We start from the raw sequence: 13,517 nt of genomic DNA on the forward strand, positions 1-13,517 counted from the left end.
AAATCCATCCAACGGTTTGGGCTCTAGGCGTGAGCAAAGTTTTTTCCCCATTCAGTCTATGGCAAAAAATAAATGTTGGGACCCCCTATAACTTTTCCCCCCAGGACCAAGCCTCACCAAACTTTGCAAAAATATTCAGTGGGCCATATACTTTTTTTGCAAAGTTTGGTGTGGATTCGTCCAGGGGGAGCAAAGTTATAAGCCACCCAAAAAGTGTTCTTCCTATGGGTTTAGCAATTTAACCATAATGGCTGTGTAATACATATCCATCTTATATAGATCAATAAAGTCAACTCACTCTATGTCTCTCGACGAGATGACTCTCAGATTCGAAATCTTACTCAAGAGATGGAGGCTGTTCGCATGATTCAGCACCAGGTATATATTTTATGGCAAAACACCCTCCAAAAGAATTTTACATTTTCTGCTTGTGTTTTCTTTATAGCGCTGCCAAACACCATGATTATTTGATTTTGGGATAGCGTTAGGGCGCACCGGGAAATGCTGTGGATCCACGTCATTCTAAGTTTCTGCTCCATTCGCACCTTTTAAGGCACTATACGTTTGATATGCAAGTGTCTGTCTATTTCCCTCTCCTTTGTACCCAATGTGATAATTACGATCACAGTCCAGCTGCATGCAGATATCTCGAGTGGAGCTCACAGCAGCATGAGAGGGACCAATAAGTGGCAAAGAACTGTGTGTCCCTATTGACCTAGCATTTCCTATCTCAGGATTGCTTGCATTTTGGTCATTAGATTGCAAAGTGTGCTTTGGTGCTATGCAAGCAAGGCTTTCTGCTGTGGATGAGTTATCTGTTGGAACAGCATAGGAAACATAACACTTCTCCACCTCCTTAGGTATTATTTCTATAACAGGGTCCAGCGCAATCTCCCTCGAGGCAGAGACCTGTATTAACCCCCATGTTCAACGGCTGTTGAGTTGTTAACTGTAGATTACTCTAACTCCGCTTTCACTGTGGGTTGAGATAACAGGGATCAGAAAAACATTTGCAAGGCTTTCCTCTTCAATTGCGGCAGGGGTCTGCTCTTCGATTTTATTATTTGTTTACCTAGATTTTTCCTTAGCGATTTGGCTTGTCCCTCTCCCCGTTTTTCATACCGGCAACTGTGCTGCACTCTATGTCCACGATACTTGGATCTTCTTGACATATTACATCGTTAGGGGGAGCAGAGTCATTGCTTGACACAGCAACCACCGCAGCACAGATTACTTGGCCGGCTGAGGGACAACCACCACCTTCTGCTAAAAGTGACACAGAAGGCAGAGAATTTGGACTGTGACTGTTGTACAGGCATATGATGAAACAGAAGATTCAGAACCATGAAAAGTCCTTAGTCCCAGATCAGGAGGCACATCTAGCAGACTCGAGTCATTAATACATTCTCCCAACATAAGTGGAGATTCTTGCTCAACACGGTAAGTCGCTCCCACACCTGAAGCTGCCGACAAGCTTGCATAAATGTCCCAACCATCCCCCAAGTCATTGGTCTGCAGCAGGATTGTGCCAATATAATGTTCAGTTGAGTGGGGGATTAGAGAGAAAAAGGAAGTAATTTTAGAGACATGCATTTGAATAGAAGGTTTGGGAGCTTAATTCTGTTCTAATCCACAATAAGTAGACGATTAATAAGAGGTTGCTGAATGTCACAGCTGACCAAGTGACTCAACGTGCCTTCCCCTAGTGATGGCACCAGTGGCAAACTCACTGTCGGTAACAGGTCTTGGTCTAAAATTATGTCATGGTTCAGTGCCCTCAGCATTTTGTTGGCACGCCTCAGGTTGTACTTGTACCAGTGATAAATATAAAAAAAACTCAGAGTTTCCAAGTAAGGAGTATTTCAATGCCAATGACGATAAGAGAAAATCACAACACACTCATTACTTTTATATGTCTGCGGTGAACCAGATTCCATCGTAATACACCCTCACCGACTCCAGGGGTGAAGGTTAGCTCCTCGTGTGCCTGCCAGTAGTATTCCGGCTCCCTTGTACCTTCTCTGCTGAACTGCAGAACTGCACTGCATACTGTGTGCACACCCCGCGTACCACATAGCAGGTAGGTTTTGTAGCTTTCCCACCTCCACTTGGCACAATGGCATAAAGACTTCCTTACTCCATCAAAGCTCCCTAGTCCCAGCACTGCCTCCTGCAGAACTGCACTGCGCAATGGGCGCACAAGGAGTTTATTTCAAAACTTCTTTTTCTCACTCACCCTATGCCACCTCCAATGTTCGATTTGGCATCCTCCTGGCTTCCTATCACTAGAACTTCCAATCCATGAAACACAATACATCCTCTCAATAGATGGATTCAAGCTTGAACTGAAAAGGCACCTCATAATCCTATGAAGAACCCTGCCGTGACACAATGGCATTACCCCTTAGTCAGGATCTCTTACCCAGTCCACAGCTGCACTTTTTGTATTAAATATAGTAGATATTCTTCTTGTGTCTCTCATATTATCAGTATCTAACCATGTTGTCCCCCCGCAATGGGACCAGTTTCCCGCCTCCACCATCCAGTTCCTATAGGTGTCTCTGAGCTATGATTGCAAAGATGTCAGAAATGCGATGGCACTGGTTGCCATACATATTTTGTAAAGTGCTTCTTTTCAACATGCTATGTTCCCTTTCATCATCAAATAGATAAATAAAATGAGCATCCCAAAATACAATGTTTGGATTGGCTCAGCCAACTAGTATTGAAGATTTCAAGCAAATTTCTTGCACTAATGCTGGTAGGAACTCCTCATTCCTCCATCCGGCCCAAATGAGCCAAGCCGAATCTTTTGTGACTGTGATTTTCTGTGACTTCCGCTCCCCACCATGGCTTCTCCTTTTGGAATAGTGTATATGTCACTCCCTCACCTCTCTTGCTTCTAGCCTTGGGGTTATAATAGATGGATGTTTTAATTGTGCAACATCTAATTCAGGGCACGTTCCACCCACCCCCAACCAGGCGCGCACAGTTTCCTTTATTTAATAAAGTTGTTTTTAAGAATCTGGCACCACTAATTTAATAATATTGCTTCCTTGCAGACTCCCTCCTCTTTCAGAACAAGAATCAAGTAAACATTATTGAATCAATTTTAAGATAAATAAATTCTACATCAGTGAGAAATGCCAATGAGGAAAAATAATCAACACATTATTCTACAAAGTTTTTAAAAGCTACAGTCATATGGGGAAAAGCACAGGGGGGGTTGGGTGTACCCGAAATGGCCAGGTATGCCCTTGCGCCACAGCTGTCACATGCATACACCTGGGTTCAAATGGAAGATCAGCCGATGTGGAACCAGCTGGAGGAGGCCTGGTGCCCAGATGCCCCATCGGACCTCCCACACCTGTCAAACATAAAAGCCCAGATGAACGGCGGCCGTCTGTGCGCAACAAACACAACCGTCTGCAGTTGGAATGCCGTGGCCCGGAAATGGGGAGTCCGGGGGACACTGGGCCCTCTTACCCCCATTTGGAATGACCCTGAATTTTCACCAGGCAATCCACCGATTGGCTTTGAACCTTGGAGAGAGGGGGGACTATTAAAAACGAGGGACTTCCTGGAGGAGGGACTCCGCATATCATTCGAGAGATGCAAAGCACAATTCGGTGTGGGTGAACGGGAAATTTTCCATTATGCCCAAATTCGGCACTGGTTGTCCCACAGAGGAGTTAGGGAGAAAAGCACTAGAGAGCTGACAGCGCTGGAACTTTCTCTAACATCCCCAGCTGCGAGAGGAAGGACCTCAGCGCTCTATCAGTTCTTGAACAGATCAGACCCCTCTAAAAAAGAAGATATATGCTCGAATGGGAGAAAGACCTGGGCCGGGAAATAGATGTGGAGGATTGGGAGAAATTCTGGACGAGACTACATAAAAGCACACAGTGCATTACAAACAGGGAAGGGGACTACAAACTCTGCTACAGGTATTACATCACTCCAGCTCAACTAAACAAGGCCAACCCTGATATCCCTGCGAACTGCTGGCGCGGATGCCCCACCCGAGGCACCCTATTCCACATGGTCTGGGCCTGCCCGAAAGCAGAGGCCTACCGGAAAGAGGTAACGAACCACATCAAGGAAATTACCGCGTTATCCATCCCCTGGGACCCCGGCATAATCCAATTGGGTGAAACAGGGGGAGGGGCGCTCCCGATCTCGGGCCCTAGCCCTCGCCTGTGCACGCACCTCCTGTTGGCAGCAAAAATAAAAATGGTGTTCCAAATGCTGGGACATAGCCATCGCTGAAAAGGTCACAACAATCAGGTTGGGCTTCCTGAACAAAGCTCTAAACAAATGGGCCCCATTTATGGACTACGTAGTAAAGATTCCAGCTCTTACTAGAAGACCTCCACTTACCAGATGGCTCCAAGGCAGTGCAAACTATTAAGCCAAAGAAGCAAGAGGGGAGAAATCAGGGCACGTGGGGCCTCCCTTGGCAAAGTGAAAAGGCATGGACACAGATAAATCGGAACAGCGTCCCAGCCATTGAAATAGCCCTAGCTCACGGCACAAACTGTATTGGTACTATCATTAAATATTGCAATGCTGTTGATGTTGTGTATACTCGTAAAATCCAATAAAATGTTGTTATAAAAAAAGCTACAGTCATAGTAATTAAGTATTTTGTAACACACACATCACCACTTATGTGTTTTGTTTACCCTGGGTGCACATACATCATAATTAAAAAAGCTTAAGGGGCCAGGACAAGACTTAAATTTCATACAACAAAACACATTAATTCAGACCATCACTGTCTATCCAATGCACTCTAATTCCCCTTAATTGAAAACAAGACCACCACCCCTTATTCAAAAACATGTCGGAATGTCAGTACCATTCTATAAAATGCACTTGCAACAAACTTCTGGATCGTCATCTTTGTAAATGACTTTTAGAAAGGAAAATGTTGGTGCAACATGTATGTAGGCTAGATTCCCTCGGGTGGAGTTTCTATCTAATTACTCTGTAGAGGTGTACTTTTTTCCCTTTCAACGGGCAACTTAAAACTGTGAAATTAGTAGCTATGAATCACTGTTTCCCTTTTGTCTGGAACAACTTAGCATTAACAACAATATTCTGCTTGAAGGTATAACCAGGAAGTGGCTTTAATTACTTTATTTGTCTAAGTATGAACACAATGGGTTCCCTATGTTCTTATGTGCTTGTACATTGCACAGAATAGGAGTCAAAGGGATCTCCCTGTGTACACAACATATGATCCGTTTGATCAAAACTATGATTCCAGAAGTACATTCTCTTATGAAGTGTTTACTTATTTCCCAGCATGTACAGTCAATTTACAATCCCCCCTCTGAAATATGAATCCAATATAGCATTTTTTCATTACCCAAAATATTAATAATCAATAACATTAACATTTATATTGCGCTAGAAACCCTCAGGTATATGAGCGCTGCTTATTATTACCCACAGTGTGTGGTGCTCATTTATTGAACTCGGAAGGATGAAAGGTTGAGTTTGGACCTGCCAGGATTCGAACCTGCATCAGCAGGCTCTGTAAAGATGTCAAAGCGAGCGCTCTACTCGCTGTGCAATCGGACCGGCATCTGAAATTGGGTCTGTCAATTACAGAAGCATCTGTAGTCTTAAGATATTTAGCTGTTATTTAAGTGCTAAATGTTTGTATGACTTCTGCCTGGTGAAGTTAGAAGTTCTTGCAGGTTTATGACTATCATGTCTGCCGCGCTTGATCTAGTTCCGGGTCTTGCAGATTATAGATAAGGTATTTGTTTTTTTCCTTTAGGAGGGCCTGGGAAACTGAAATAGCAGATTGCAGAAAACAGATGAACTTGTCAAGCTGAACCCTCAGTCTTTATTTTAAGAGGTTAAGCAGACCAACCAGATGCATCCCATTAAAGAGTCTCCTTAGAATTAATTGCGAATTCAACCTCCCAGTGTACTAGTCCCAGAGATTGTCATTATTTTTATTGTTGGGGTTCAGACAAATTCCAACTCTTTGAGAGGGCAAAGGCAAATCAGTCCTGTTGTTCTACTGCTGAGGGCTGGTGAATATAACAGAATATCAGAGAGTTCAATCCTGGCTTCATTTTAATTTGATCTCATTCCCAATTGCCACTTGTAAATGTGCATGTTCCTGTTCCCTGTGAGTTTCCCTTTCCCCCACACATGGCAGTTTATCCATGGTATTGGCTTCTCACACTCATATCAAAGGTCCACATTTTCAACATCTGTAGGTTTCATACCATTTGCCCTTGATTTCTGTAAAGGAAAACACAAACATCAGTACAAATACAAGCCTAAACTCGTTTTTGCTGCAACTTTAAGTTGCTATGATTTTTCCCGGATTCAATAGTTCTCCCTTTTGACCAAATTTGCAGAATATTTTCTTATACTTGAAATGTTTATCTTGGGACATGTCACTATATTTATTTTGATATGAGGGTTTTGACAATATAGCAAGTGTTTTTGAAATGCTGTGCGGAGGTTGCAGCTTAAATGCTGTTTTTTTAAAAATAGCGCGTTGATCTACATCTTTTGTTTGAATTAGATGCCCTCCAAGCGCCTGAACTGCTCCCCTCCCCGCCCCCCCGACCCCCTCCCCCGGCACCCGTCATGCTCCCCCTCTGTGCTGCATGTTACCCATCAGCTGCCTTTCCTCTCCTTACTCTTTTGCAGTTCCTCCCTGTAATGAACCCATGTTGCACAGCACAATGTGTCAGTTTGTTCTCATGACAACACCCGCACTCTCTCACTGAAAGCGTTGTTTGTGGGTTTCGTATGCTCATTTGTTATGGTAGGGTCACGCACTGGATCCCGGTGAGGGCTAACAGCAGTAGCACCCAAGGGCTTCAAGCAATACCAGTGATTCGATCCTTGCAGCCCTTATATGTCCTCTGCCTCGGGCGATATTACTAAAATAAGCATCTAAAACGCCAACAAAACATTTAAAACAATTGCACTTCGAATCAGCCTTTGATTTTCTCCCATGTACATGAAATTGACAGAGCTGTGAAAGCATTCCTTTATTGCTGTATATTAGATCCCTACACTCTAAAGCAGACCTACTTTATTTGGTTGGTTTCTATGGAGACATACATATTTTTGAGATGATCTATTAATGGCACTCTGATGATTGAAATTCCATATTTAAATGCACTTTGAAAGAAAGAATTTAAAATAAAAGGTGGAATCTAAAAAAGCAACCGTACTAGGTGCAATAAACCTAATTACCGTAAATCTTAATAAAAGCAAAATACTACACTCTGCACTACTGAAAGAAAGCATAGATTTTGACAAATTAATGTCCGACTAAATATCTTATCAACACCTCAAAATAAGGCTATATGGCTTCCAATGGATAATGCACCTGAGTTCAAGTGGAGTAAACTGAATAATGCGCAATTGTTGGTAAACAAAAAAGAGTGGGGTTGCTCCTTGCTTATTTTTTTTCTTCCTGCTGTTCGATTGTTTGACCGGATGTCTTATTTATTTTTGTTTTGGGTTTCATAACCTGAATGAATACTAATTTTCGAAAAACGCAAAATGGCCAATCACATGCGTGTGAGCTTGCCTTTTCTAGTGCTCTCCCTCTGCATGCCTGATGGGTATCAATGGCACAGCACTTGAAAACAATCACCACACGTTTAGTGCTTCAAAGAGAGAGGCTGAGTTAGAAAAAAAAAACAATTTAAGTGTATTACCCGCCACATGAGACAATCTCTCCAACCACTGGTCATACTAGACGAATGGATGATAAACAAATAATTAGGTTCTGTGCATGTGGCCAGTTCCTATTCATTTCATTACACAATCGTACATTAATACTTGTACGTGTAATTAATATATGCTGTCAGTGAGTCCGAAATTGTTTATTTCAGTAATTTGCCGTGAAACAAAACATAACTTATAAACGCATCAATAAAACAGCAATTCAGAAAAATAAATTAAAACAATTATTAAATATCCTGTAAATGTAAAAACCTCGTGTTCCATTTGTGATAGGGACCATGTGAATGCCCTGCTATTGGCTCACAATCCACTTACTCTTAATATAGCAGTATGCATTTTCCCCATGGATTGGAATTTTTCCCACAGAAGAAAATAATTTGAAAGCCTGATTCTGGAATATTGTAACAAATTGGGCAGCACTAGGCCTTAGCTGCTATAATGTCAGGACCAACGTTATTGTGATTGCAATTATTCATGCAATTGTTGACATTATGTGGCCGATTCATGGAATTTCGTGCAGAAATCGTGGGAGTGTCACGCTGAGAAGGACACTGTGCGAGCCTGTGTGCAGAAAGAAACATTTGTGCCACGCGTGTTCGTGGCCATTTCCCAGCCGAGACGTTGCGCGATTGAATCCATGTATACGTCTTGTGCTGGGCAATTGTGGGCGTGCTTAGGACTGCCTGTAGGCCGTCCCTCAGAATGCCCACTTTTTCACAGGTTCTTCCCCATTTTTGGTGTTCCACCCCCTTCCCTGCCCTCTGTGCAAGCCACGCCCATGCTCTGCTTGGAGTCTCGCGCAAGACCCTTGACGGCTCGCACAGACTTGCCGAGCCAGCGCAAGCTCCACACAAGTCCACGAAAAGTACCACGCATTCAATTCCATTAATTGACCGAGGGGGATTTGCACGGAGTTGCCTGCGCATGTACCGCATTTTCTGCACCTAACATTCCATGAATCTGCCCCAATAAATATACCATTAGGTATCAACCAGTTAAATGAGTACTGTGGTTATCAGATATCTGCCTGCCTGCTGTCTGATCTGTTTGGTAAGTAAGGGCTGCAAGTTAATTATGACTGTGGGCCAGTTACATTAGCGATCGCCCCAATTGCTCGGTTATGAGGCTTATGAATCTCATGATCCTCTTTCAGTTCCTCTCTTTGAATATGCAGGCCTGATTCATAGAACATTTCCAACAGGAGTGTGCCTTTACAAAATGCTTCTGTGAATCAAATCTGCAGTGTGCACTGATTGGGTTTGAAAATGTGTGGAATTTTAAAATCTTTCATGCAGCATGTATGACCTTCTGTAAAAACAGTGTACAGTTGATGTCTCTCCTTCGTGCACACTCTGTGGGACATTCAGGCATCGTACACTCTCCAACACTTTCTAAATAGCTAACACATAGAAAATACATGTGTTATTTAGATGTGAAGATTCATGTTTGAAATGTGCTATACAATATGTGTGACTACACCGTACGATTCTGTAGTTGTTCACTTGATTTATAGCCCATCTTCACTCGACCCTTCCTGATACTCCCTTCTTTATGACCACTGTAACTTGTGACAATTAAACGTTTTGTATGCAATGGTTAATCATAACCTTTCTGGCTCCAGGTCTGTCTTCAACCTTTAAAAGTCTTTGTGAGTAGTCATCATGCCAGCTTGGTGTTGGTATTCCTGAGCTTTAACCCTGGATGCCCCAATAGCTGCAGCAAAGTTTACTCCTGTACAGAGCCTTGATGGTGTATCGGTAGCACAGAAGTTACTTTAAAGAGGACCGTAACTTTGAGTAACTCTTCACTTTCCATTATGGTGGGCATCCATGTTTAAAACTTCTGTTCAGCAAGTTTGCACATCCCTATTTTGAATTTACAATGAAAATAATCAACACTGAGTAAATGAAATTGTGTCATGCACGAAGAACGTGCAGATAAACAGCACTTCAGAGTAAAGAAAAGATGTGTCACTGTCTATCTAAATAACAAATATTCGCTTTGCCTTTGATTGAATGGAATAATAACGTACTTCACTAGACATGTATGCCCTAGCAGCTCAATCATGTACAGGTTTTAGAGACCTTTTGTGTCTGAGTATGAATGCGAGTGCATGCCGTCATACATACATGTTCAGACATGTGTGTCATGGACCGGCAGAAGCGACCATTCATTTAAAGCATATGATTATCAATGACATTGTTATTATTATTTTACCAATTAATTTATTAATTCATCCATTCTCTTTATTCTAGCATTTCATTTACACCTGGGGCTCCCCACGCCTATTGTCATCAGCCAATGGGAATGTAAGCGTTTATTTATACACTTTCATTTGCGATATTACATGTGTGAGTGAGTTGTGTCTAGCGGTATGTCAGTGGTGAATCGAGCCGGAAGTGTGAAGTGAAATCTAAGGGGCCCTATGATGAGGAGAAAACGCAGAATTGCACCGCAAGGACACTTCTCTGAACGAGCTCAAGCTGCCACCAATGACAAGCTTTGTAATAACAGCCTTTTGTTCAGAGGGCCAGGGCAGTAATCTCAGAGGACAGGAAGAGGCAGCGTTGCGCACAGCAGATAAAGCACTCGTACACTCCAGTGGGAGGTTTTCTGGGAAAGCGTGGTGAGTCACTGTCGACTATTTAAGGCGACACGCCATTTTATTCGTCACCCCAGGCATGTCCCTTGCCATTAAAGTTTTGCTCTTCGACACTAATTGTTAACACAAGGTTGTGACGCCTACAACCATTGTCAGAACTACAACCACCACCACCTATTGAAACTGTCATGAGTTCCCGAATGATGGGAGTAAGTTTGACTCACAGTCAGATTGCCAGGACTGAGTAATTTGGGACAGATTTAGCGGGTTCCATGTAATAATTTCCCTGCAAAAATGTCCCCTGACAATAAAGTTGCTGTTTTTTGCTGAGACATTATTACATTGAACATGCGGGGGACACGACCGCAACCCCTGATTTTTTTAAAGGGGCCCAGGGGACCTCCCGCAACACCTCCCTATACATAATAATGCCACTATATATAATGTCGCCAATGGCTTATCCTGGCGACATTACGTATGGGGACATTACGCATGGGGACATTATTACCTGATACCATTTAGCATAGTCTATGTTCACATTTAAACCAAAGGCAGGACCCTAATGTTTAAGAGAATGCACGTACAATCACGCAATGTGTCTTTTCATTCAATGTTTTGGAAGTGCACGTCTTGATGCTCCATGTAAAGACGTCTCCAGTGAAATATATTTAGGGTGTACCTGTGTTAGCCGCCCACGTTAGTCATCACAATTCGTTGAAATCTAACAGATATGGCCTCGCAACGCAGAGATTGTATGAGAATATCATACAAATAACCAACTTATCAGCAAAATGTATTTTATATTTCAATAGCACAATCAGGGTTTCCTGTCTCCTTAACATACATGCTTTTGACATTTATTTGGCAAGCAAATAAATAGGTATTTCTTCAGACATCGACTGCAATCATGTGCTCAAATATTTTTTTACAAATGATGTGGGCCAGAAGTTTATGTGGATTTTGGAGTTGATACACATCACTCAGTCAATTTAAGTTCACTTCTAATGACTTCAAACATTGAAATCATTACCAAATGTATCCAAAATGTTCACATCAATAGCATTAGGATTTTTAAGAAAACATGCCCTTTCAGGGAACAACAGATGCAACACGGTGTGACATATATACGTTTAGTCATGGGGCCTCATTACAAGTTCAGCAGAAACCTGCCGGTGCGACCGTCGGGTTGCCGCCAAACTCATAACACCGTTCTGCCACCTGATATTCTGTCGCCACCGGGACATTACAAGTCCCAGCGGCCACGGACGTCAGGCGACAGAAAAACACAGAAGCTCTGGCACCGTTGATAATGGTAACGGTGCTTCCATGAAAACCATGTCTGTAGTGGCCGGTGCCTGGGATCAAGGGACCCAGCAGGCCTAGTTGTAGTCTGGCAGTCTGCAAAGGGTGCTGGAACGTTGCTACCGGCACCCTTATTTCCAGACTGCCAGATTTAGAACGAGGCCCATGGTCTTAGAAATGTATGTTTCTGTGTCAAGAGTTATATGGGGAACAAAAACTGCATTGAAAGGTGTTACTTGTCCCATAGCAAATTGCTTTACAGGTAGTTGGGAGATATTTTTTTGCCGCTCTTAGTTTAGAGTTGATCAAGCAAGGACTAATTACAATGGGCGCACATACCAACGCATAGACCTCATAGTACTGTGCTACTGTTAAAAGATGCCAGCCCACATGCTGGCTACCCACGCTCTGTACAGTACTCTGCTGCCCTGGAGATAGGCCCACACTTTAAACAATAACATGAAATAATAAAATCATTATTCCTAGGATTGCACTTGGCATAGTAACTTAATAAAAACGACATATGTTGCATCTACGCTGGGCTTCATTTATTTAAATGTCATGTCCAGTTATAATCCAGAAGCACTTACTTGCAAACGCAATGCATGCAATGTGCAAATTATTCTGGTAATTCCTTATCTGTGTGCATTAGGGCATACAGTGTCTACTTTGAATACAGTAATACAGTAAAACATTTGTCAAAACCCCAACAACATATGTTCTCCTTTTGATCAAATGATTGTAAACAAATAGAAAAACACTAGAAGAAGTTGAGCTACCAAAGGACACACCTCTACATTTGACACAACTGCATACCTTCCAAGTAAATGTGTTTAGGGACACAGTAGGAGTGGCAATTAATCAATAAAATTACACAACACATAAGTGTGCTGTCAACAACTATTTAGGGCCATTCAAAAGGTCAATATATATGGTTTATGCACAGATGAATCATTGTGAATTAGCACCCTGGGTATTGGAAGCAGCCTATCAGGATACTCAGATCGCGGTTTAAACCTCACAGTATAGTAAACGTTCCAAGGAACCTCGGAACTACCAGTGCCCGCAATTTTGTTCTTCTTCCCCGGCCGTTCCCACCGCTCCCCTTCCTTCTGCTTCCCTCCCCTGCACACTCCTTGCACTTACCTGAAGAGGTTGCGGTACCACTCTGCTCATTTCAGCCAGCCACCATGGAAATGGAAGAGGGTCTCCGATTGGAGCCTCGCTTCCATTTCCATGGCAGCCATGTTAGGTTAATATTTCTTTGAAAGATCGGGTCTCCTGTTAGTCGCAACAGGTTTTTCAAATAAATAAATAAATGCCTACTAGCACCCAGTAAAGTAAACCCTAGCAAATTCCCTGGGTCGTACCGGGTGGTGTGGTATGGGAGCCCTCCCACTATGGCACATAATGTAATTTACTTAAGTATCATGTGCATTTGTGCATCCAAATAGTCAACATTCTAAGCTGAATAGAACAATCAGATTATAATTGAAATTATTTTGTTTCATTTTAATGTGAACTGTGGATGCTTAGATATTTTCTGCTGAAGAGAAAGCTTCTGCTTTCAAAATCTAAAACAGAGGGCATGGGCAGTTTGAAAAAAAAATAAACAGTTTTTAAACCTTAAATCAAAGGTATCCTGATTACCTAAAAGTCTAAATGCCAATTTTGCCAATTTTGCCAATTTTGTCATTCTGCAAAAGTGCACTTTTCTAATAATCATACAGATGTTATCTGATTGTGATTTCTGATTCAGTGTTAACTGAAATGACGGCCCGTTAAAGGAAAACACCTCTGGCCTCTATACTTAATGAGTGGTAAAATAAAATATCATCTTGGCAAAAACAAAATGGCAGTTCACTTTATCAAGCCG

The 13,517-nt window shown here is 42.3% G+C and overlaps 1 protein-coding gene across 6 annotated transcripts in view; it reads left to right on the forward strand.

Moving 5' to 3' along the window:
* GRM5 (glutamate metabotropic receptor 5) overlaps positions 1-13,517 on the forward strand; it is a 1,801,008-nt gene that overhangs the window by 1,763,994 nt on the left and 23,497 nt on the right. For 5 of the 6 annotated variants that reach the window (XR_011284099.1, XM_069639438.1, XM_069639437.1 and 2 more), the window contains exon 9: positions 9,993-10,046. The exons of the other annotated variant lie outside the window; for it this stretch is intronic. Coding sequence is in view for 4 of the 5 variants with exons in the window: in XM_069639438.1 (XP_069495539.1) it covers positions 9,993-10,046 (54 nt within the window). In the remaining variant the exon portion in view is untranslated. The remainder of the gene's footprint in view (positions 1-9,992; positions 10,047-13,517) is intronic. 6 annotated transcript variants of the gene reach the window in all.

Source organism: Ambystoma mexicanum, chromosome 7q (assembly GCF_040938575.1).
Source record: "Ambystoma mexicanum isolate Mex_15411 chromosome 7q, UKY_AmexF1_1, whole genome shotgun sequence".
NCBI lineage: Eukaryota > Metazoa > Chordata > Amphibia > Caudata > Ambystomatidae > Ambystoma > Ambystoma mexicanum.